The following is a 22,336-nucleotide window of genomic DNA, read 5'->3' on the forward strand; positions in this document are numbered from 1 at the left end:
CTGCTCCCTCTGTGGCTTTCTCTCTGTCCTGAACTTCATTCCACCAGTAAAGGACTCCAGTAAGAAGATTAAGACCCATCCTGACTGAGGGGGGACACACCTTCTTAACCCAAAATAACCTCATCAAAGCTCCTCTTTGCAATGGGTTCACACCCACAGGAATGGATTAGATTTAAGAACATAGTTTTCTGGGGTACATATAGCTTCAAACCATCACACCCACATAGTAAGGAACTAAAGGTGGCCTCTGGCCAACAGGCAGCAAGAAACTGAGGCCTTCAGTACAACCAACTAAAAGAACACTGAATCCTGCTGACGACCACGGGAGCTTGAGCATACCCTTCCCCAGTCAAGCCACGGATGGGACTGCAGCCCAGGCCAATGCCTTGGCTGCAGCCTTCTAAGACCCTGAATCGGAGAACTCAGCTAAGTCATGCCCAGATCCCTGACCCACAGAAACTGGGAGGTAATAAATGTGCATTTAACTGCTAAATTTGTAGTAACATTGCCCTGAAAATTAGATAATACAGAGAACAAGAGCAAAAACAGGTAGGCCAGTGAGAAGGAAACTGTGGTACCCCAGGCAAGAGAGGACAGTAGCCTGGACTAATGGGTGGGTAAGTGAGGGGAGAAGTGGAAGTGGAAGAAGGAATCCAGGTCTGGTGGCTTTTGTAGGAATTGCTGATGGATTGGGTTCACCAGGCAATGTGCTAAGCACTTCACAAAAATGACTTCATTCAATCCTTACCCTTACCCTTGGAGGTGGGTTCTATTTCTATTTCACATACAAGGAAAATTCAGCTAAAAAAAGTTGACCAAAGTTATCTAATAAGTGGCAGGCCCAGCCTCTGAAGCCCCTGGGGTTAACCATCATGTTCTCTGTTTCCCAGGGAGACCTTTAAAGGCTGGGCATGCCAGGGCTAGCCTCATTTTCACTCTTCATGAAAGAAGCCACTTTGTTCATCTCCTTCTGGAACTCTTTTTCAGAAGGAGGAGAGGGGACCCTTACTGTCCTGTGCCTGCTCTATTTACTCTCAGATCCCTGATCCCTCTACCTACAGCTTGGACAGTTCTGGATACATCTCGCTTTCCCTGCTGACCCCTCCTATGACCTACACTTATGTTTTCCAGCACATCTATGCCTTTAATAGTCTAATCATTTCTGTTAAACTCCTACTCATCCTTCAAGATCCATTTCATATGGCCCTTCTGTGAGCCCTGCCTTCTCTTCCCTGGACAGAGTTCTTCACTCTTTCCACCTATTCTTTTGTACTCCCAAGAACTTCCTCTGCCCTTGATTGCATCTGAGCCCTCTCTTCATCCCTGATATCTGACACACAGTATGGTCCATGGTGGATGCTTGGTAAATATTTTATGAATGGGTGAGAGAGGGGACAAATGCACAAAGGCCTCTCCTTTCACCTGGCCTCTTTCACCCTGGGCCTAACAGCCATCTGAGGTAACAGAGCCCTGTGTGTGATGATTGTCATAGCAACTCCAATGAGCAGCAGGGGAGGGCTGCTCCCTAGCAACCAGCCCTGGGTCCTCACTGGGAGTTCTGCAGTGCAGATCTGCATTCCTGGGCTTCAGCACACACCCGAGTGGTTCAGATGTTAGGAAAGAGATTGCAGAGGTGAGGCAGGGACTTGTGGGGTGGGCCAGGGGTCTGCCGGAGCACAAGATTTGACCTTTCTTCTCCCCATTCAGAGTTGCTTGTGAGTGAAGAGTGCCCAGGCTGCAACTGGACCTATCTTCCCTCCCTCCTTCATCGACATCTCTTGGGACCTTTCTCCCCAGGTCAGAAACTGGCAGTGAGTCCAAACTCCTGTTTAAGCTGCTCCAGGCCCCTCTGGGCTGGTGGTGCCATTGGGGCCAACGGGGAGCAGGAGTAGAAAGCTTACTTGAAAGACACAGAGGATGTGGGGCCTGGTATCAGCTCCACCTGGGTGAGGTCCTTTTTCCTTACAAAGCCTCAGTTTCTCTACGTGGAAACGAGGGTGAGAACCCCCCAGTGTGGGACTGGTGGGTGGGAGGAAGGGACTGTTTTATGCCTACTAGACAGAGTTATGGGGAAAGACCAATGCTGGGGGCAAGTCATGGACACACTCCTCAACTCCTTCAGGTACAGGTGACATTTCCCTTTGGGCCTGTCCCTGTCCTTCCTAGCACCTCTCAGCTCCCCTGAAAGTCCCTGGCACTCAAGCCCCTACCCCTGCAGTGACTTTCACTTTTTTTCCCCTCTCCAGAAATCCACTGTGGGGTTGGTGAGGATGAGTCCTGTCAAGAGGGCCCAGGGAGAGAGGGGACAGGCTCTCAGGAATCTTTTATTCTTGCAGTAATAATAAAAATACTAAGAGTGGGGGAAATGGGAGGTAGAAAACTAGGTCATTAAAATTGCTCGTGGTTTAATTCTCCCCCTCCCCCCGCACCCCAAAAATATCCACCTTACTGGGTATTTGTGAAGACAGACTAACCTACTGCATGTGAGAGTTCTTGGCATTTGAGTTGTATTTGTTATCTATTGCTGCATAACAAATCACCCCCTCTTCCGGTTTGCTGAAGCTGCCTCCCCCGAAGAATGGCCGATGGCGTCCAGAACACCTCTGTCAGCTGGGAAGGCTCACGGTGGCTGGCGTCTGCTTGTCCTTTGCTCCAGGGTTGTGTTTCAAAATGGCTTTCTCCAAAATATCTCTGGGTGTCTCTCTTAACTCCTGTCTCTCAGCTCCTATGCATCCTTGCTTCTTTCTCCAGGGCATTTCTCTTTAAGCTTCTGGGTCTCCTCTCTTAGTTTCTCTGGGGCAAACTCTGGGCTTTGTCTCTTAGCTTAGTATCTCCAAACAGCCTTCTGTCTGCAATTCCAAGCCTCTCTCAGCGTCAGCAAGCATCAGCGTCCACTCTGGACCTCTCTTATGCAGTCCAGTGAACTAATGGGTGGGGTACACACCTACACGGAAATAATTCAATCAGAGGTTCCACCCTAATCAACAGACTAATCAGTCTGCCCCCCCCCACCAAGATCGCATTAAAGAATATGGCTTTTCTGGGGGACATAATATAACCAAACTGGCACACCCTCCCAAAGGTAGTGACTTAAAACAATAACAGTTATAATCTCACAGTTTCTGTGGGTCAGGAACCCGGACCCAGCTTAGATGGGTCCTCCGTATCAGCGTCTCTCATTAAGCTGTGATAAGGATCAACTAGAGAAGGATCCACTTCCAAGGTCACTCATATGGCAGGATCTCAGCCTTGTGGGTTGTTGCACTGAGGGCTTCAGTTTCTCATGAGCTCAGAGGTCATCCTCAACTCCTTGTCTTGTGGGCCTCTCCAGAGGGAAGCTCACAGCATGCCACCTGGGTTCCAAAATAGCAGGCGAACTGAGAAGGGATGGTCTTTCATAACCTGACCTTGGGAGTGACATGCCATTACTTTTTGCCATATTCTGTTGGTTCAAAGCAAGTCCCTAGGTGCAGCCCCACATCAAGGGGAAGGACTTACACAAGTGTGTGAACATCGAGAGGCAGAGATTATAAGGACCCATGTCAGAGCTCCTACGACAGTCCGCTAGCTGGCCTCCAACAATATACATTCCTTCCACGTTCTGAATACATTAATTCCCTCTCAACTTCTCCAGAAGACTCATCCCATTTCAGCATTCAGCTTAAAATCTAGAAGCTCACTGTATAGATCAGATCCATGCATGGATGAGGCTCCTTGGGGGATTGTTCCTTGAGTACAGCATCTTGAATACAGTTCTCCATCTGTAAGATCTGTGAAACTAAATTATCTGTCCCCTAAACCACTTGAACATACAAACGTGCAACAGGCATAAAAGAAGAGCTATAGACATTCCTATTCAAAAATGAGGAAAATGGGAATGCAAAGAAGTCAAGGGTCCATAGCAATAAAGCCAAGTATATGACTGCCAACCTTTTGTTAAAGCCTCAGAAAGATCGAAGGATAAGCAAATGATTCAGTCACACAAAGGTCCCTTTAAATAAATTAAGATCATGCCCCGCCTATCCTCTTAATGGAACAGGAGCCTCTAGGAAACTTAGGGTGTTGTCCCTCAACAGGAGCCCCAAGTAGAGGATACTGTGGCTTTAGTTCAGTGGAGTGAATCTCTACAAATTTCATTGTTTTTGAGAAAACTATTATTAGTAGAAATACTGCCAACTTGGAATGAAAAGGATAAAGTACAAAATGAAATGAAATCATTGGGCCCCCAAATCCTACCAGAAGAAAGTAGGCTGAGAAAACTGCTCAGCTGCAAATACATGTTACTCATTAAAAAAAGAGTAGAAGCAAGAGTCCAGGAGGCAGAGCTGAGAGCCATGGAGAATTATGCCCAGGCTTTGAAACCTAGTCAAGAAATACCCAACATTTATGTGGCTAGATTTCAGAATTGCTACGGACCAGTACCCATGACTACAAGGTGTTAATAAAAGGGGGGCTATATGGGGACTCTGTATTTTCTGTATGATTTTTTTGTAAACCCATAACCTCTCTAATAAAAAACTATATTAAAAAATCTTCAACAGGCCCAAATGGGATAAAATAAGGGACTGTAACTAAGAAAAAGGTAACCTCAGAAAAGGAGCACAAACATGCAAGCTGTAGAAGCTTTTGAAGATGCAAGCTGCCCCTCAAATTTGACCCAAAGGCCTGTTCCTCCAAGACTGAGATTGCACCAGAGTATGGGTTCCTGCTCTTGGCCCTCCTCCGTCTTGGCCAAGTTGATTTCCATCCCTTGACCTTTAATTTCTAGCCAGTAAAATGGGCACAGTCCTATTTGCAAGAACCCATACTCAGCCAGGGCCCCACTGGGGGAGAAGGAGAGGATGGAAGAAAATGACTGTGAAGGATGAAGAGGAGCCTGGGGTTCCCAGGCTGTTTGAGAAAGGCCTTTTGGGCACCACTGGTGGGGATGTCCAGGGTTTTCCCAAGAGGGCGGAGCCTGCAGGGATCCGAGAGGCAGAGCCCAGTGGCAGAGGTGGTGGGTCGATGGGGCAGGGGACTTCGTTGGTCTGGGCAGTGCCAGAAAGCACTTGCTTATAAGGACCAGAGCAGATGGCCCCCGCCTCCCCGTTCAGCTCATCCTCATTCACTGAGACTGTGTGTCAGTTGAGATGACGGAGTGTGTTTCTTTGCCTACAGGACTAAGCTTGGAATTGCCTGTCCCAGAACAGGAGCCAATGGAGCTGGGCCACAGAGCAGGTAGGAGGGCGGACTTCTGGAGGGAATCCTGGGGCAGCAGGGGACAGCTCCTTAATTTCTCTTCCTCGGTCCTGCTTTGGCCTCTAGACCCACTGTCCCAACCCTGACTTTCGAGGGCCTTCTGTTTGAAGATAGAAGAGAAAGGGAGGACAAGGATTAGTGATAAGCCCTTCCCATTGTGCCAGGCCTGGGGCCTATCCTCGATATGGTCTCCACCCACAGGGGCACAGAATTAGAGGGGAGATGGTGACACCCCCAGCCACCCCTGTGCATCAGAAGGGAATGGTGCTTTGGTGGAGCAGAAGGAGATGCAATGTGGCCGAAGGACAGAGGGATGTGACAAAGGAGGCCCTGCCAGCTCCTGGGCTGAATCCCTGTGGGTGGGGTCTGCCCTGAGACAAGGCATGGCTGGGTCAGGTCAGCTCTGAGAAGGCTCCTCACTGCCGTCTGGCAAGAGCAGGGTGGCTGAGAAGGCAGGCAGGATGTGGGAGAGGGGATTCCAGGGAGGTTGGAGCGAGACTCCTGTTGGGAGCTTCCTTAAATGACCTCAATGACCTGGGGCCCTTGTTAAACACTCAGATTCCCCACCTCCCCCTCCGAGATTGTGTGACAGCTCTGGGAGGGGCCCAGGAATCTGTATTTTAAACTATAAAAGGCCAAGTGTGGACAACTCTGATCATTTGCACGTCACTCTAGCATGTGAAGTAGGGTTTTCTCTGCCCACTTCACAGCTGAAGAATGCAGTGGAGGCAAGATGGAGTTGCAATGGGATTCCTGGAAAGCAAAAGGCAGGCAGCCGTTCATTCATTCAACAAACAGGGATTGGCCTGTTTAGCTCATTGTCATCTCCCCGTTGCCTCCCACAGCACCTGACACACAGTAGGTGCTCAGCGAATGAATTCATGAACGCAGTGGCTCTCTGAGTCCCGCCATCAAAGAGCTTCTAACCCCTAGAAACAGGCCGAGGGTGATAGAGGAGACAGGCAGGAGCACAGCCCAGGGAGAAGTGGGGAGCACTACTGCAGGAGTCCTGAGCCCCAAACCCTGTGGGACCTCAGGAGGAGCCCACCCCTGCGCTGCTCCTTGGTCTCCCAGATGCAGGACGAGGGGCTCTGGCTGACCAGCTGGGTGCTGTGTGGTGCCCTTCCCACCCTCTGCCTCCACTCTTCCGAGAAAGTCTCCTCCCTTCCCATGGTCCCCAGCCTCTGGCAGCCTCGTCCTCCTGGAGCCATCCTCTGCTTGGCTGCCAGCTTGCTGGGACAGAACCCAGGATCAGGAAAAGCTGCCTCAGAAATCAGGTTTCACCCCCTTTTGTGTAGGGTACAAAGCAGAGACAGCAGGATAATGCTGTCTGACTTCAGCTTGCTGGGACCATGGAGGGGCGGGTGATTTCTAGCAACAAAAGCAGGCAGGCCTGAGCCCCAGCCTTCTCATCTCCACCGTGCTGGGGAAGGGTCTGCAGCCCCCCATGGGGTGGGCAGGAGGGGCTCTCCCACAGCACCATCATACGGTGACAGCATCCCAGGATTCTGTGAGAGTTACGCAAAGCCACCCGTGGCCGGCAGAGCCTGGTGCTCGAGGCGGCTTCCACTGAAAAAGAAACCTGGACCATCTGAAGTTCCACCAGTGAGCAGGGGCTATGATCCTGTGCGGTTTGAAGGGAAAGTGAGGTCTATACCCGCTGCCAGGATAGATCCTAAGGCAAACTGTCAAGTCTTTTTAACCCCAAGTTACAAAACTATGTGTAGAATCTGATGCTACTGACAAACAAAAGCAAAACCAATCTATCTTTTGAGAGGGATGGAGGGCCCATGGTCTCTCTGGCTGGAGCCAGGGAAGGGTGAAGACAATGAGGCGGCAGCCTTGGGGAAGCAATGGGTGCTGGGCTCCTGGCAGGCTGGGAGCAGGGGCCTAAGCCTGGGAGCCCTTGGCAGGGAGGTGGGTGGGAGGAGGGGAGCCAACCAGGTGGGGATCCTGGAGAGTGGTGGAGGCGAGTGGGGGGTGGGGAGCTGTTGTGAATGGGGAGCCAAGCGCCAGGGCTCCTGACCCTACTCTGGCACTTTCCAGTCGTGTGCTTTGACCAAGCCCAGGCACGGCCTCTGCAGCCTCCTTGGCTGCCACCTTTCCCCTGATGGATTGTTCAAGATGGGGGAAGGAATTAATCAAATGGAGCCAGAGACATGGAGGCACAGAGAGGTCAAACCCCTTGTTCAAGGTCACACAGCTGGGCTTCGAGGCGGGACAGGCAGGCTTGGGCTGCAGCTCCGATGGTCAAAAGCGACATGGGATGCCACAGTGACTGCTCTGCTGTGCTGCGGGGAGCTCGGCAGCCTGAAATATCTTCTTCCCTTTGCCTCTCTGCTGCTTTCTCACTCCCATCACTGACTCCTGAGCTTCCTCTCTGTCCCCATCTCTTGGCTGTCCTGACTTCCTGGGGCTCTGTGTCTGTCTCCGGGACCCCCTTCCTGCCCTCCACTTGCTGAGCTGGTCTGCACTCTCTCCCTCTGCCTCCCTGTCTCTCTTCCCCCATTCAGGTACTGTCACCTTGACCAGGGCCCAAGCTGAATACCAACAAGGAGGGGCAGCAGGATGCAGAGCCCTGGAGCACGTGCCCACAGCCCCTTGGATGACCTCGCAGCTCAAGTACCAGGCCCCGCTTTCCCCGCAGGCACCCCTGCCCCAGGGAGGCAGCACCGGAAGTAGCCAGCTGGGGTTGGACCACCCCGAGGAGATCCGGCCTCCGCCCCCGACGGCCGTCGGCAAGGTTCCCTCGGGGGAAGGACCCGCAGCCTGGGCTCCTGAAGAAGGGCGACCCCAGGCCCTCCTCAAGGGGGAGCAAGGCCTCCCGAGATGGAGGTCAGCCATGCCAGGGGCCCAAGGAGGCCCCAGCCTGGCAGCCCAGGACCGAGAGGGCCCAACCCAGGAGCCGGGAGAAGAACAGCGTCATTCCCAACAACATCCGCCACAAGTTTGGGAGCAATGTGGTGGACCAGCTGGTCTCTGAGGAGCAGGTGTGCAGGGGGCTACGGGAGGGTTCGCCTTGGAGACAGGGTCCCAAGGGCCCTGGGCCCAATCCATTGGAGCCCAAATATTTACCGAGCACCTGCTGTGGTCTAGGCTCCGTTGAAAACCCTTCACACCTCTTCCCAACACCCCTACGAGGAAGGTATCATTATCCCCATTTTTTATGGATAAGTAACTTAACCAATTCGCCCAGTTACGTGGGGCCAGTGTCCAAACTGGGTCTGCAGGTTCTGCAGCCCTGGCTGTAACCTGCAGCCCTGGCTGTGTCTGGCCCCAGCTAGAGCTGAACGTGTGTTGCTGCCACTCAAGGAGGCAGCCAGGGTGCCTGTGCCACCAGCTCTGAGAAACGGGGGCATCCCTGCCCTCCCCAAGGCTGTTTCCTCATTTATAAATGGCAGGAATAAAACGCATGCTAAGGACCTCTCTCAGTGCTGCCCAGGATAGACACTCCTTGCATGGAGGAGGCTTTGTGGTTATTACTGTCCCGGATGCTCCCAGCCCATGGGGTGGGGAAAGAGGGTGGCGGTGGGACTTTGGGGTTCCCCGGGGAGGAGCAGGGAGTAGGAGGGCAGGGCAACAGGGAGGAGGAGTTAGAGGGGCAATAGGGGGCTTGGCCCTGCTTCCTCCCCACCCCTCCTTCTCTCTTCTCCCTCCCTCCGCCTTCAGGCTCGAAGGGCCATTGGTGAAGTCGTGGAGGGCCAGAAGAGGTCCAGCTCATGGCCCAGCAGGGCCCAGAACCCCGTGGAACTCTCCTCCATCTTCTCAGACTACTATGATCTGGGCTACAACATGCGGTCAAACTTATTTCAAGGTCAGGCCAAAGGGCAAGAGCGGGGACTGAGAATGACCTGTGCACTCAAGGCCTTGGTCAGCGAAGGCCTTTGGGGTCGAACCTCGGTGGGGTCTAGGTACCCCACCAGGGACACTCACTTCCCAGGGCACCAGGAGCCTCCTCTGTGCCAGGGCCTGCGCCCAAGACTGGGAGCATCCGGTGCCCTTGGAAAGTCTTCCGTGCTGGGCAAACAGTCCGTCCCAGCTGGCGGCAAGTCCCCTCGCAGCCCCGGACACCTCTGGCTTCTTACTCTCCAAAAGGAGGCCCAGGCACCTTTGGTCTCAGTGACAATGTCAGGTTTCCTGGGTTCACAGTTCGGCCCTGCTACTCAATGGCTGGGTGTCTTTGGGCAAGATCCTGAACCCCCTGAGCCTCAGGCAGCCCCTCAGTGCCACGTGGACAGTGGTAGTGAGACCCGCATTGGGTGGTTGGCAAGAGTCCAGGGAGCAGCACGTGGCAGCGCTTGGCCTGTGGCCTGCTGTGAGTGCTCAGGAGCTGTCAGGCCCATCGTTTGTCTTTCCTAGAGCCCACTAGCGACACCGCCTGGGTAAAGGAAGGGTGGGTTGGGAGCTCTGATCTTTACAGAGCGAATCCTATTTGGGAAGGGGGTGTGCTGTTAGCCCCACTCCACAGGCAGGTTTGAGGCAGTTCGCCAAGACCCATCAAAAGGATGAGGCAGATCTGGATTCAAATCCAGCTTTTGCTTCTGCCTCCAAAGCCCCAACCCAGGGTCACTTCCCTAAAGAGGACCGTCTCTCCCAGGGTTTTAATGCTCAGCTGGGAGTCCACAGCCAGCTTGTAGGGGCTTCTCTTCACCCCCACATTCTGGTTTGGTCTCATTGCAGAAGGTCAGCTCTTTCAGGCCCGGTGCCTTCCCCCTTCCCACTCCAGGCACTCTCCTGTGCCCCCAGGGCTGGCAAACTCCGCCACCTCTCTGGGCTCCCCATTACCCAAGGAAACAGACACCCACTGGAAGCCTTTCTGGATTTTTCTTTGAGCTTGGAGGAGGGGTGGTGCTGTGGGGAGGAAGGGGCATTAAAGATCCGATTCCCCTCTGGCCTGGGACTCAGAAATCCTGCCTTCCCATTTCTCTAACAATTGTCACACAATAGTTCTCATATGCAACCTTGTATGGCAATTTATACAAAAATGTTAAAAAAACAACATAAGAAGCATCTGCCTACCATCATCTAGTCTAAGAAACAGATCTGTGCTGTGGCTGGGCTGGAGCTGGCTCATCCCAGATGTTAATTTTTCCCAAACTGGTTGGCATCTTGATGGTATCTTAAAACCAGCCACGGTAGCAGCAGTATCTCTCTGGAAATTGGCAGACACTACAAATTAGGGGCCTCCCTCCTCCCTGCCCCATTTCCCCCTCCCCCAGCACTCCACTGTCAGTGGGTCCATCCTGACCTCCTGCTCTGCCTCTACCCACCTGGCTTGTCTTCGCACTCGCTGCTGGAGTTTAGTGAGGTGCATTGGCTGGGCAGGGGTGAGAGGAAATGGGCCAGACCACAGAGGGCACTGTGCACCCCTGTATTGTGCACCCTTGTAAGGTCTTTTCTCTGTGTGAGATGGGAAGCTGATGGAGGGAGGGTGTTGAGCAGGAGAGTGGCATTGCTTGACTCAGATCAAAGGATCACTCGAGCTGCTGTGTTGAGAAGAGACTGCAGGGAGCTGGGGCAGAATCAGGGAGGGCACTGAGGAGGCAGCTGCAAAACTCCAGGAGGGACAGATGGTGGTTGGAGGAGGGAGCTGGACTGGTGGACAGCATCGGGCTGTATGGCGGCCCATGGTGGTAGCCGTGGAGGATGCAGAGGATGCTGGGGACTTATGTGAGATGGAGCCAACAGAATATACAGATGAATGGATGTGGCTGTGAGAGAAAGAGAGGAATTAAGGCTGATTTCAAGGCTTTTGACCTGAATAACTGAAAGGATGGAATTGCCATTTACTGAGATACAGAAGGTTCCAGAAGGAGCAGGTTGACAAAATCCTATCCCATGCTGAGTCATGGAGATAATCTTTTATATAGTCTTTTAAAACAAGTAGTTTTGCTTTTCACATTTAAACCTTTAATCCACCTGGAGTTGATCTCTCTTTTTGATGTGAGGTAGGGATTTATTTTTCAATTCCTTCTTTATGTGGATTACCAGTTGTCTCACTGTCACTTATTGAATAGTCCCGTCTATTTTCCAGTGACCTGCAGTTGCACCTCTGCCATCCATTAAATTTCTATATGTGTGTGGTTCTGTTTCCACGCTTTCTATTCTGCCCTCTGATCTAATATCACTTTCAATTAGCAAGGTTTTATAAGTAGTCTGATATCTGGTGGGGCAGTCCCCCAGCCCTCCTCACCCCCAACCCCCAGCTAATGTCTCAGCTAGTCCAAGTCCTTTACTCTTCCTATATAATACAATTTAGAATCAGATTGTCAATTTCCATGAAAAACTGCTGGGATTTTGATTGGAAGTACATTGACTCTTTAACTTAATTTAGGGACACTTGTCAGCTTTATGATAATGAATTTTCCACTCTGTTTTAGTTTGCTAATGCTGCCGGAATGCAAAACACCAGAGATGGATTGGCTTTTATAAAAGGGGGTTTATTTGGTCAAACAGTTACTGTCTTAAGGCCATAAGGTGTCCAAGGTAAGACATCAGCAATCGGGTACCTTCACTGGAGGATGGCCAATGGTGTCTGGAAAACTTCTGTTAGCTGGGAAGGCACGTAGCTGGCATCTGCTCCAAAGTTCTGGTTTCAAAATGGCTTTCTCCCAGGACGTTCCTCTAGGCTGCAGTTCCTCAAAAATGTCACTCTTAGTTGCACCTGGGTTATTTGTCCTCTCTCAGCTTCTCCAGAGCAAGAGTCTGCTTTCATTGGCCGTCTTCAAACTGTCTCTCATCAGCTGCTCCTGTGCTTTCTTCAAAGTGTCCCTCTTGGCTGTAGCTCCTCTTCAAAATATCACTCACAGCTGCACTGAGTTCCCTCTGCCCGTCAGCTCATTTATATGGCTCCACTGATCAAGGCCCACCCTGAATGGGTGGGGACACACCTCCATGGAAATATCTCATCAGAGTTATCACCTACAGTTGGGTGGGGCACATTTCCATGCAAATCTAATCAGAACCAAAATGTCTGCCCCACAAGGCTCCATCAAAGAATATGGCTTTTTCTGGGGGACATAATACATTCAAACCAGCACACAATCCATGAATATAGTATATATCTTCACTAATTTAAGTCTATTTTCAATATTTGTCAAAACATTCAAAACCATTTTTTTCTATAAAGATAAAGCAATTTTTGGTTAGATACTTCGAAGAACCTCTTCTTCTTATTATTATTTTGCTGCTTATGGCAAACAGTATATCTTTAAAAACTACATTTTCTAAATTTGCTGCTGGCATACACAGATGCAAATTTTATTTTTCTTATTTAATCTTATAACCAGAAACCTTGCTCAGCTCTCCTGTTAATTCCAGTGATTTGTTTATAGATTCTTTGGGGCTTCTTTTGAATAACAATAACTACTTTCATATATAGTATGTAACTTGTGCCAGGCAAGGCTCCAGGTAATTTACGTACATTTAAATTTTAATTTTCTCAAGAACCCTATGCAGTGGGTGCTATACTTGTCATTTTTGAGATAGAAAAAAGTCCAGGCATGGGAAGGATAAATAACTTGCCTAAGACCACACAGCTAGCAACAGTTGAAGTTGTGATTTGAACACTGGCAGCCTAGGGCCAGAGTCCGTGCTCCTACCCCCAGACTTGCCCCATCTTTATGTCAGCTGACTTGTTTTCATAACTAGCCATCCTGGCTGCCTTGTCCAGGGCAGTGGTTCAGAGAAGCAGTGCAAGTAGGCATCCTTGTTCCTTCCTGATTCTAACATTTGACCATTAAATATAATACTAAAAAAATTTTTTTTTTGGAGATATCACTTATTGGGTTAAGGAGGCTCCCCTTTGGCAGAGTAGTGGAAGAGGCTTCCATCTCTTGACTGGGAGGAAAGGGGTCTGACTGCTTGATTGCTGCACAGGGAAAGAGGCCTGGGTTTCCTCCCGTGAGCCCACACTCTTTCCTCGCCCCACCTTCCTGCCTTTGCTTTTCCTTCTCCAGGTCGTTAGCCTTTGGGCTCCTGTAAAGTTTGAGAGGGAAAGCCCCCAGCATGTGGACCGGGGAGGGGAACCAGAGAACTACTGCCTCTCAAGCAGTTTCCCCCCAATCCTCATTTTAGTCCCCAATTCCTCCCCCTTCTCCCCAGTTCCAGACTCCCCTGGTGCTGCCAGTTCCCGAGGATTTGGGGAGTCTGTGGTGTAAATCTCTTTGACTCGCACCTCTCCCCACTGCTATTGATGCTTTCCATCTTCCAGAATTATGATACCATCTCTTCTATTCCACACAGCCTTGTGGGATTATGCCTTTAAAAATTATATATATCCCTTTACTATAGTTTTAATGGATTTTCTGAAGGGAGCAAAAACAGATGTGTGTTTTTTCAGTCCGTCATTATAACCCAGAAGCTGCCTGTGTTTGTTTCCTGGGGCTGCTGGGACAAATTGTCACAAACAGGGTGATTTAAAATACGAGGAATTGACTCTGTCACAGCTCTGGAGTCCAGAAGCCTGTGACTGAGGTGCTGGCAGAGGCTCTGTCTTTTGCCCTTTCCAGCTTCCGGTGGCTCCGGGAGTTCCTGGGTCTCTCTCTCCGAGGCCACACTGCCTCCTCTTCTGAGTGTGTCTTCTCCTCTGAGTCTCTTATAAGGATGCCTGAGAACGCATTTAGGGCCCATCCCATAATTCAGGATAAGCTTCTCCTCTCAAGATCCAACATCTTTTGCCATATAAGGTAATTCAGGAGTTAGGATGCGGACGTCTCTTTTTTAGGGTCCCCATCCAGCCCATTGCAATGCCCTTACATCAAAAAAATATACATTTACATGCAATCCATATCCTCCAAACCTACACTACCCCTTCTTCCTTCCTCTTTCCCGTGTCCCCTAGTAACCTCTAAACTACTTTCTGTCTCTGCAGCTTTGCTATTTCCAGACATCTCTTATTAGTGACATCAAACAATATTTGTCCTTATGGGTCTTGCTTGTTTCACTGAGCATAATGTTTCCAAGGTTATTCCATGCTGCAGCATGTCTCGGAACTTCTTTCTTACAGCTGGATGATATTCCATTGTGCATATGTCCCATGCTTTGTTTATCCGTTCATCTGTTGATGGGTTGTATCCTCCTTTTGGCTACTGTGAATAATGCTGTTATAAACATTGGTATACAAGCATTTGTTTGAGACCCTCTTTTTTCTGGTCATATAGTAATTTTGTACTTAACTTTCTAAGGAACTGCCACATTGCTTTCCACAGTGGCTGCACCATTTTACACTTTACATCCCCACCAACAACACGGGGCTCCTATTTTTCTGCATCCTAGCCAACACTTGTTTTCCTTTTTTCAAACAATAGCCATCCTTGTGGGTATGAAGTGGCATCTCATTGTGGTTTTAATTTGCATTTCCCTAATGGCTGATGATGTTGAGCATTTTTTTATGTGCTTATTGGCCATTTGTATATTTTCTTTGGGAAAATGTCTATTGAAGTCCTTTGTCCATTTTTTAAATTGGGCTGTCTTTTTGTTATTGCTTTGTAAAAGTTCTTCATGTATTCTAGATGTTAAGCTCTTATCTGATCTATGATTTGCAACTATTTTCTCCCCTTCTTTCCTTTTACTTTCTTGATCGTGTCCTATGATGTACAAAAGTTTTTAATTTTGATGAAGCTGAATTTATCTATTTCTTTTGTTGCTCATGCTTTTGGTGTCATATCTAAGAATCCTTACTGAATCCCAGGTCATGAAGTTTTAACTCTATGTTATCTTCTTAGAGTTTTACAGTTTTAGCTATTTATTTAGGCCCTTGATCCATTTTGTTTATGGTGCAAGGGAGGGGTCTGACTTCATGCTTTTGCATGTGGGTATCCGGTTTTCCCAGCACCATTTGTTGAAGAAATTGTTCTTTCCATATTGCATGTACTTAGCACCTTTGTCAAAGATCAATTGAATATAGACGTATGAGTCTCTTCCTGGACTTTCAATGCTTTTCCTGCCCTTACATTTTTAACACACCTCTATAAACCTATTATCCTTCTACCAGTAGCTGGAGCCTTAATGTGGCCATTTTCTGAGGTCTATTTCATACATTGCTGTATTTTGTTTGCTAAACTAATAATCTCCTGAAATAAATTGAAGAGCTTTTTATTATCTGGAAGAGTAGGATAAAATAGGAATTAAATGTTTCTTGAATGTTTGCAGAATCTCCTATAAAAAACAAACGATTCATGTCTTCTAGTGTTTTTAAAGTCATTTATGACATTTATAAAAAACTATCTAATTTCATCTTAACTTTCTTATTTATTGACATAAAGTTGTTAATGGTCTCTTTTTTAAAATCCTGGCTGTATCTGTGGTTATATTTCTTCTTTCATTCCTAATGCTGTTTGTTCATACTTCAATGCTTTTAAAAATTTTAAAAAGCCTCTTTGGGGCCTCTCTTTGTATCTTTCTTTTCTATTTAGTTGCTTTGGTTTTTTTTTGTTTTTTTTGTTTTTTTGTTTTTTTTTCCATCTTTATTTTCTCCTTTTTACTTTATTTGGGTTTATTTATTTATTTCCAGACTCATCCAATTGGATGCTCAGCTTCTTAATTGCTAGCCTTTATTCTTTTCTAAAACAGGTATCCTATGAACAGGTAGGACTTGGGAGATGTCATCCAAGCTGCTTTTATTATTTTTGCCTCATTGATCCTTTATACCTGTTCCATGGTTGTGGGTCTTTCCCTGACTCTGGATGAAAGTGTACATGGGCCCCCTGATTTCCTGCTTACTCTGTTTTATAAAAAGGAAAAGGGAGGAGGAAGAAGGAGAAGTTCTATGGTTACTTTAAGTTACTTAAGTTTCAAGTCAGCAACTGAAATGTCTCCAGTGAAGAATTTTAATCATCACTTTCCCTTCCTCCCCCCGCCAGGGCCCCAGCAGGGAGCTCTGTTCCTGGGGAGCAGGTCAGCATTCCTCTTTTTAACTCATCTCCTCCCCATGTCCGAGGTGGGGGAAGCCGGGCGCTAAGGGAATGAAAACAATGTTTACATGACTGGTTTTATCTTAAGATGGTTTTGCGCTCCCTGGCTTGGCAGGTGTTTGAAGCCGAGCGTTTTCCTCATGGGCACTTTTGTGGGTTCTGCAGAGGCCCCCACTGGGGACATTTTACCGCACTTTCTACGGCACAGGTGATAGTTTTCCTCTTGCTACCAAATCTCCCTCCCTCCCTGGTTTTTGGGTGTACTCCTCATAGCCTCTCTCTGTTGGTGTCCCATTGGCCCCCTAGAAAGTTCTGGGTAGGATCTAAAATGGCCCTAGGCTGCCCCCCATCCACCTAACTTGCATGTGCTCCATGAGAAATGTAACTGCACTCTTTCCTTGCTTGTGGCAGTGTGGCTGGCTTGAATTCTCTCTCTGTCTCACCATCTCGGGCCAGGGGCCACAGCTCTTTGCTTCAAGTCTTGGTGTCCCCAAACGCCCAGGGATAGATATCAAGCTCTCCCAGTGACCCCATTAAGACCCCTCCAATTTGTTTTATTGTGAGAGTCACCTCCGCTTTGAGGAGGATGGACACACAGCACATAGAAAACCAAGGAAATCCTCTTAAAGCGTCCATGTAGATTTCCTCCAACCTGTCCATTTTATACCTTTGATGGGGAAAGTTCTCTAACAGGTGTTTAGACACATTTTAAATTTTCATCAGTAGGAGTCTGCCTTATAGCTCACTTTCATATCTGATCTCTTTCATCCATTATTGCCTTAGTCAAAACTTCTAACATCCTGTTACACAAGCATTTGAAGCCATAAGTACCAATGACAGTAAAAATTGCTTTAAAAATTGATTTCTTACTTGACAGCATGGTCATCAAAAAACACAGTCTGTAATGTTTTCAGTCCTTTGAAATCATTGAGATTTGCTTTATAGGCCAGCAGACATTTAATTTTGGTAGATGATCTACGTGTGCTTAAAAATCTCTTGGGGTGCTGGGTTTGTCTAGTGCATCAGGCTTATTAATTGTTTCTGTACAAATCTTCTAATTATTAATAGTCATTGCTTGATCTATTAATTACTAAAAGTTGAATCATGTTCTCTATGATGGCAGATTTGTCAATTTCTCCTTTTATTTCTGTCAATTTTTGCTTTGTCTACTTTGAGATTATTCAAGCACAGCAAGTTTAGAATTGCTATATCAACCTGATGAATTCAAGCCATTTTTATTTCTCAAAGTGCCTTTGCCTTAATTTCTGTTCAAAATTTTGAATCTTCAAAAACTGTTCCCTGTCATCAACCTCATCAGGATGTTACCCCATAAATTAGACACTGACCTTGTTATTATACTCCATATATATTTAGATTTACTTAGTTTCCTCTTTCTTTGCCTACCTCTCTTTGTATCTCAAGAAGATACATTCTTCCTGAGCCTTTTTTTTTTTTTTCCTAAAGTACATTTAAAAGTTGTCTTAGTGAGGTTCTGTTTTTGGTAAACTTGAGGTTCTGTTTATCAGAAAATTATTATTTTTTTTTTTCTCATTCTTGGAAGGCAGTTATACTGTAAACTGTTCTAGGTAGTCAATTGTTTTCTATCAGCACTTTGATGATATTAATTCACTTACCTCTGGTTTGGATGTTTAAACTCAAAGTAATTGTTATTCTTTGTAAATAAGCTGTTTTTCCTTTATGGCTAGTTTTAAGATTTCTTTGTCTCTGGTGTTCTACATTTGACTTGGAGGTGCCTGGGTAAGGACTTCTTTGTATTTATCCTAATTTGGATTTATTATGATTCTTGAATCTAAGAATTCACCTATTCCATCAATTCTGGACCAATTCTAGCTATTATCATTTCAAAATCTTCTCCTTGCCAACATTTATTTTCCATTTAAAAACATAATAGCCATTCTAGTAAGTATAAAACGGTACCCCGTTGTGGTTTTGATTTGCATTTCCCTAATGACTAATGATATTGACCTTTTCATATGCTTATTAGCCATTTATATATCTTCTTTGGAGAAATATCTGTTCAAGTCCTTCACCAATCTGTTAATTGGATTGTTTGTCTTTTTATTGTTGAGTTACAGCTGTTATACATATATTCTGGATATTAAACCCTTAACAGATACACGGTTTCCCAAATATTTTCTCCTGTTATCTAGGTTGTCTTTTTACTTTCTTGATACTGTCATTTGATGCACAAAAGTTTTAATTTTGATGAAACCCAATTTATTTTTTCCTTTGTTGCTTGTGCTTTTCATGTAAGGTCTGGGAATCTATTGCCTGTTACAATGTCCTGAAGATGCTTCCATATGTTTTCTTCTAGGAGTTTTATAGTTTTAATTCTTATATTTAGATTGCTGATCCATTTTTAGTTAATTTTTGTATATAGTGTGAGGTGTAGGGGTCTAAGTTCATTCTTTTGCATGTGGATATCCAATTTTCCCAGGGCCTTTTGTTGAAGAGACTATTTTTTCCCTGTTGAGTGGACTTCATACCCTTGTCAAAAATCATTTGGCCGAAGATGTGAGGGTTTATTTCTCAATTCTATTCCATTGATCCGTATGTCTGTCTTTGTGCCAGTCCCACACTGTTCTGATTCCTATAGCTTTGTGTAGTAAGTTTTGAAATCAGGAAGTGTGAGTCCTCCAACTTTGTTACTCATTTTCAAGATGGTTTCAGCTGTTTGAGGCCCTGTTTCCTTCCACATGAATTTGATGATTGGCTTTTCCATCTTGGTGAAGAAGGCAGTTGGAATTTTGATTGGGATTGTGTTGAATAAGTAAATCACTTTGGGGTAGTATTGACATCTTAACAATTTTTAGTCATCCAAGCCACGAACATGGGATATCTATCCATTTATTTAGGTTTTCTTTAATTTCTTTCTGCATGTTTTTTAAGTTTTCCATGTACAAGTCCTTTAATCATTAGTTAACTTTAATCCTAGATATTTGGTTCTTTTAGTTAATATTGTAAATCGAATTGTTTTCTTGATGTCCTTTTCAGACTGTTTATTGCTGGTGTATAGAAACACCCCGGAATTTTGTATGCTGATCTTGTACCCTACCACTTTGCTGAATTTGTTTACTAGCTCTAGGATTTTTCTTGTAGATTATTTGGAATTTCTCTATATCGGATCATGTCATCTGTGAATAGGGAAAGTTTTACTTCTTCCTTTCCAATTTGGATGACTTTTATTTCCTGCCTGATTGCTCTGGCTAGAACTTACAGTATAATATTGAGTAGCATTGATGAAAGTGGGCTTCTGGTCTTGTTTCCTGATCTTAGGAGGAAAGCGTTAAGTCTTGCACCATTGAGTATGATGTTAGCTGTGGGTTTTTCGTATATGCCCTTTATCATGTTGAGAAAGTTTCCTTTAATTCCTATTTTTCTGAGTGTTTTTTAATCAGGAAGGGGCACTGGATTTTGTCAAATACCTTTACTTATGAATTGAGATGATCATGTGGTTTTTTTCCCTTTATTAATGTGATGTATTATATTGATTTTAAGTTGAACCACCTTGCACTCCTGGGATACATCCCACTCGTTTATGGTGTACAGTCCTTTTAATGTGCTGTAGGATTTGGTTTGCTAGTATTTTGTTGGGGATTTTTGCATCTATTTCTTTTCTCGGATATCTTTATCTGGCTTTGGTATTAGGATGATACTGGCCTCATAAAATGAGTTGGGAAGTGTTTCCTCCTTTTCAAGTTTTTGAAAAGTTTGAGCAGGATTGGTGTTAATTCTTTGACTGTTTGGTAAAATTCACCAGGGAAGCTATCTGGTCTTGGGACTTTTCATTATTGGGAGTTTTTTGATTATTGATCCAATCTTTACTTGTTATTGGTCTGTTGATGTCTTCTATTTCTTCTTGAGTCAGTGTAGACAGTTTGTGTGTTTCTGGGAATTTGTCCATTTTATCTAGATTATTTAATTTGTTGGCATAAAATTGTTTGTAGTATCCTCTTAGAATCCTTTTTATTCCTGTGGGGATGGTTAGTAATGTCCTCCCCTTCATTTCTGTTTTTAGTTATTTGCATTCTCCTCTTTGCCAGTCTAGCTAAAGGTTTGTCAATTTTGTTGATCTTTTCAATGATCTGACTTTTGGTTTCGTTGATTCTCTCTATAGCTTTTCTATTCTCTATTTCATTGATCTCTACTCCAATCTTTATTATTTCCTTCCTTTTACCCCCTTTGGGTTTAGTTTGCTCTTCTTTTTCTAGTTCTCCAGGTGTGAAGTTAGTTTACTGATTTGAGATCTTATTTTTTAATGTTAGCATTTATAGCCTTAAGTTTCCCTCTGAGTACTGCTTTTCCAGCATCCCATACATTCTGGTATGTTCTGTTTTCATTTTTATTCATCTCAAGATATTTCCAATTCCACTTTTGAATTTTTCTTTGACCCCATTGGTTGCTTAAGAATATATTGCTTAATTTCCACATATTTGTGAGTTTTCCAGTTCTCCCTCAGTGATTAATTTCTAGCTTTATTCCACTGTGATTAAAGAAGTTGCTTTGTATGATTTCAATCTTTTTAAATTCTGGACTTGTTTTGTGACTCAAAATATGGTCTAATCTGGAGAATGATCCATGTGCACTTGAGAAGACTATGTGTTCTTCTGTTTTGGGTGGATCTAGTTGGTGTATAGCACTGTTCATGTCCTCTATTTACATACTTCTGTCTAGATGTTCTCTCCATTACTGAAAGTGGTATATTGAAGTCTCTTACTGTTAATGTAGAACTGTCTATTTCTCCCTTCAAATCTGTCAATATTTGCTTCATATATTTTTGGGGCTCTGCTGTTAATTACATATATATTTATAATTGTTGCATCTTCTTGATGAATTGAAGCTTTTATCAGTATATAGTGTCCTTCTTTGAAAATACATTTATTAATTAATTGCCACATGCCAAATTCTCCCAAAACTGCCCAATAATGTAATCTTCCCAACTTGTAGGAAAATTTTGTTCCTTTCTATAAGTGAAGAAACTGAAGCTCAGAGAGGTCTGAGGCCACTGCCCATAAATGATGAACTGGGTTTGAGCCTGGGCCTGCCTTATTCTGAAATCTGTCCATTCTTTTGTCCTTCTACAATCCACCTTTCATAGGGGAAATTGATATTCAAGTATAAACCATTGAGTATGTGACCTCCACTGACTTGGGGCATCTCGGGATTTCTTTGTGGGGTTCTGCAGGGGCTCCTGAGGAGACAATTAGCCTCATGAAGGCCTCCTACACCCCAGAAGTGATTGAGAGATCAGTGAGGGACATACAACACTGGCATGGCAGGAAGACGGATGATCTGGGTAGGTGGGGAGCCGGTGGTGAGGGTAGGTGGTCACTCCCCAACATGGGCAAGAAGGGTGCGCCCAAAGGTCCAAGAGAGAATCCAGAGCGGAGAGAATAGAGCCTTGGGGTGGACTTGGAAAAGGCATGGGTCACTGCTGGGGCCTGGGCACCTCCGAGGCACTCCTGGTGATCTGTGTGGCTGTTCCTCATCCTCTCTGCAGGACGGTGGCACCAGAAAAATGCTATGAACATGAACTTGCAGAAAGCATTGGATGAAAAACTTGGAGAAAAGAAGTCCAAGGGTTCAAAGTAGTAGATTCAACACCAAAGGGATGCCCTCCTCTCAGATAAAATGCTAACAGTAAAGGCAGAAATCTGAACCTTTTTCCTCTGCTTGGTGCTGTCTCTTCATGTTGGGTAGGAGCCAAAGTATGGTGCTGGAGAGGCCAACTGAAGGGGGTGGTAGGAGTCTTGGGGGTCTCTCTCCCAGACCTCCCCCTGTACACTCACACACACACACGCACACACACTCTGACACACAAACTCCTAACCCTTTGTGACGGTTAGGTTCATGTGTCAACTTGGCCAGGTGATGGTGTCCAGGTGTCAAGCACTGGCCTGACTGTTACTGAAAGGACATTTGTGGCTGATTAATAGGCCAGAAGGCTGGTTTATTAAATCATCAGTCAATTGACTGCAGCTGTGACTGATTACATCAATGCTTAGTCTCCTGCAATGAGAGAATTCAGTCAGCTGGATTTAAACCAATCAATTGAAGACTTTTAAGGGAGAAGAGAGAGAACCTTAACTTCTGCTGGCCAGCGACGCATTTCCTGAGACGTTCATCAAACCCCTTCGTCGGAGTTGCCAGTTCACTGCCTACGC

General features: G+C 46.0%; 1 protein-coding gene across 1 annotated transcript; it reads left to right on the forward strand.

Moving 5' to 3' along the window:
• Positions 1-1,587: 1,587 nt before the first annotated feature.
• TEX33 (testis expressed 33) lies at positions 1,588-21,797 on the forward strand. Its single transcript, XM_037848244.1, is given in 10 exon segments — positions 1,588-1,633; positions 1,708-1,797; positions 5,158-5,217; positions 7,752-7,780; positions 7,782-7,844; positions 7,847-7,975; positions 7,977-8,228; positions 8,908-9,052; positions 21,358-21,468; positions 21,673-21,797. Coding segments are annotated over 8 exon segments (843 nt in total). The 5' UTR covers positions 1,588-1,633; positions 1,708-1,797; positions 5,158-5,195; the 3' UTR covers positions 21,765-21,797.
• The last annotated feature ends 539 nt before the right edge of the window (positions 21,798-22,336 follow it).

This window comes from Choloepus didactylus, chromosome 8 (assembly GCF_015220235.1).
Source record: "Choloepus didactylus isolate mChoDid1 chromosome 8, mChoDid1.pri, whole genome shotgun sequence".
Lineage (NCBI taxonomy): Eukaryota > Metazoa > Chordata > Mammalia > Pilosa > Megalonychidae > Choloepus > Choloepus didactylus.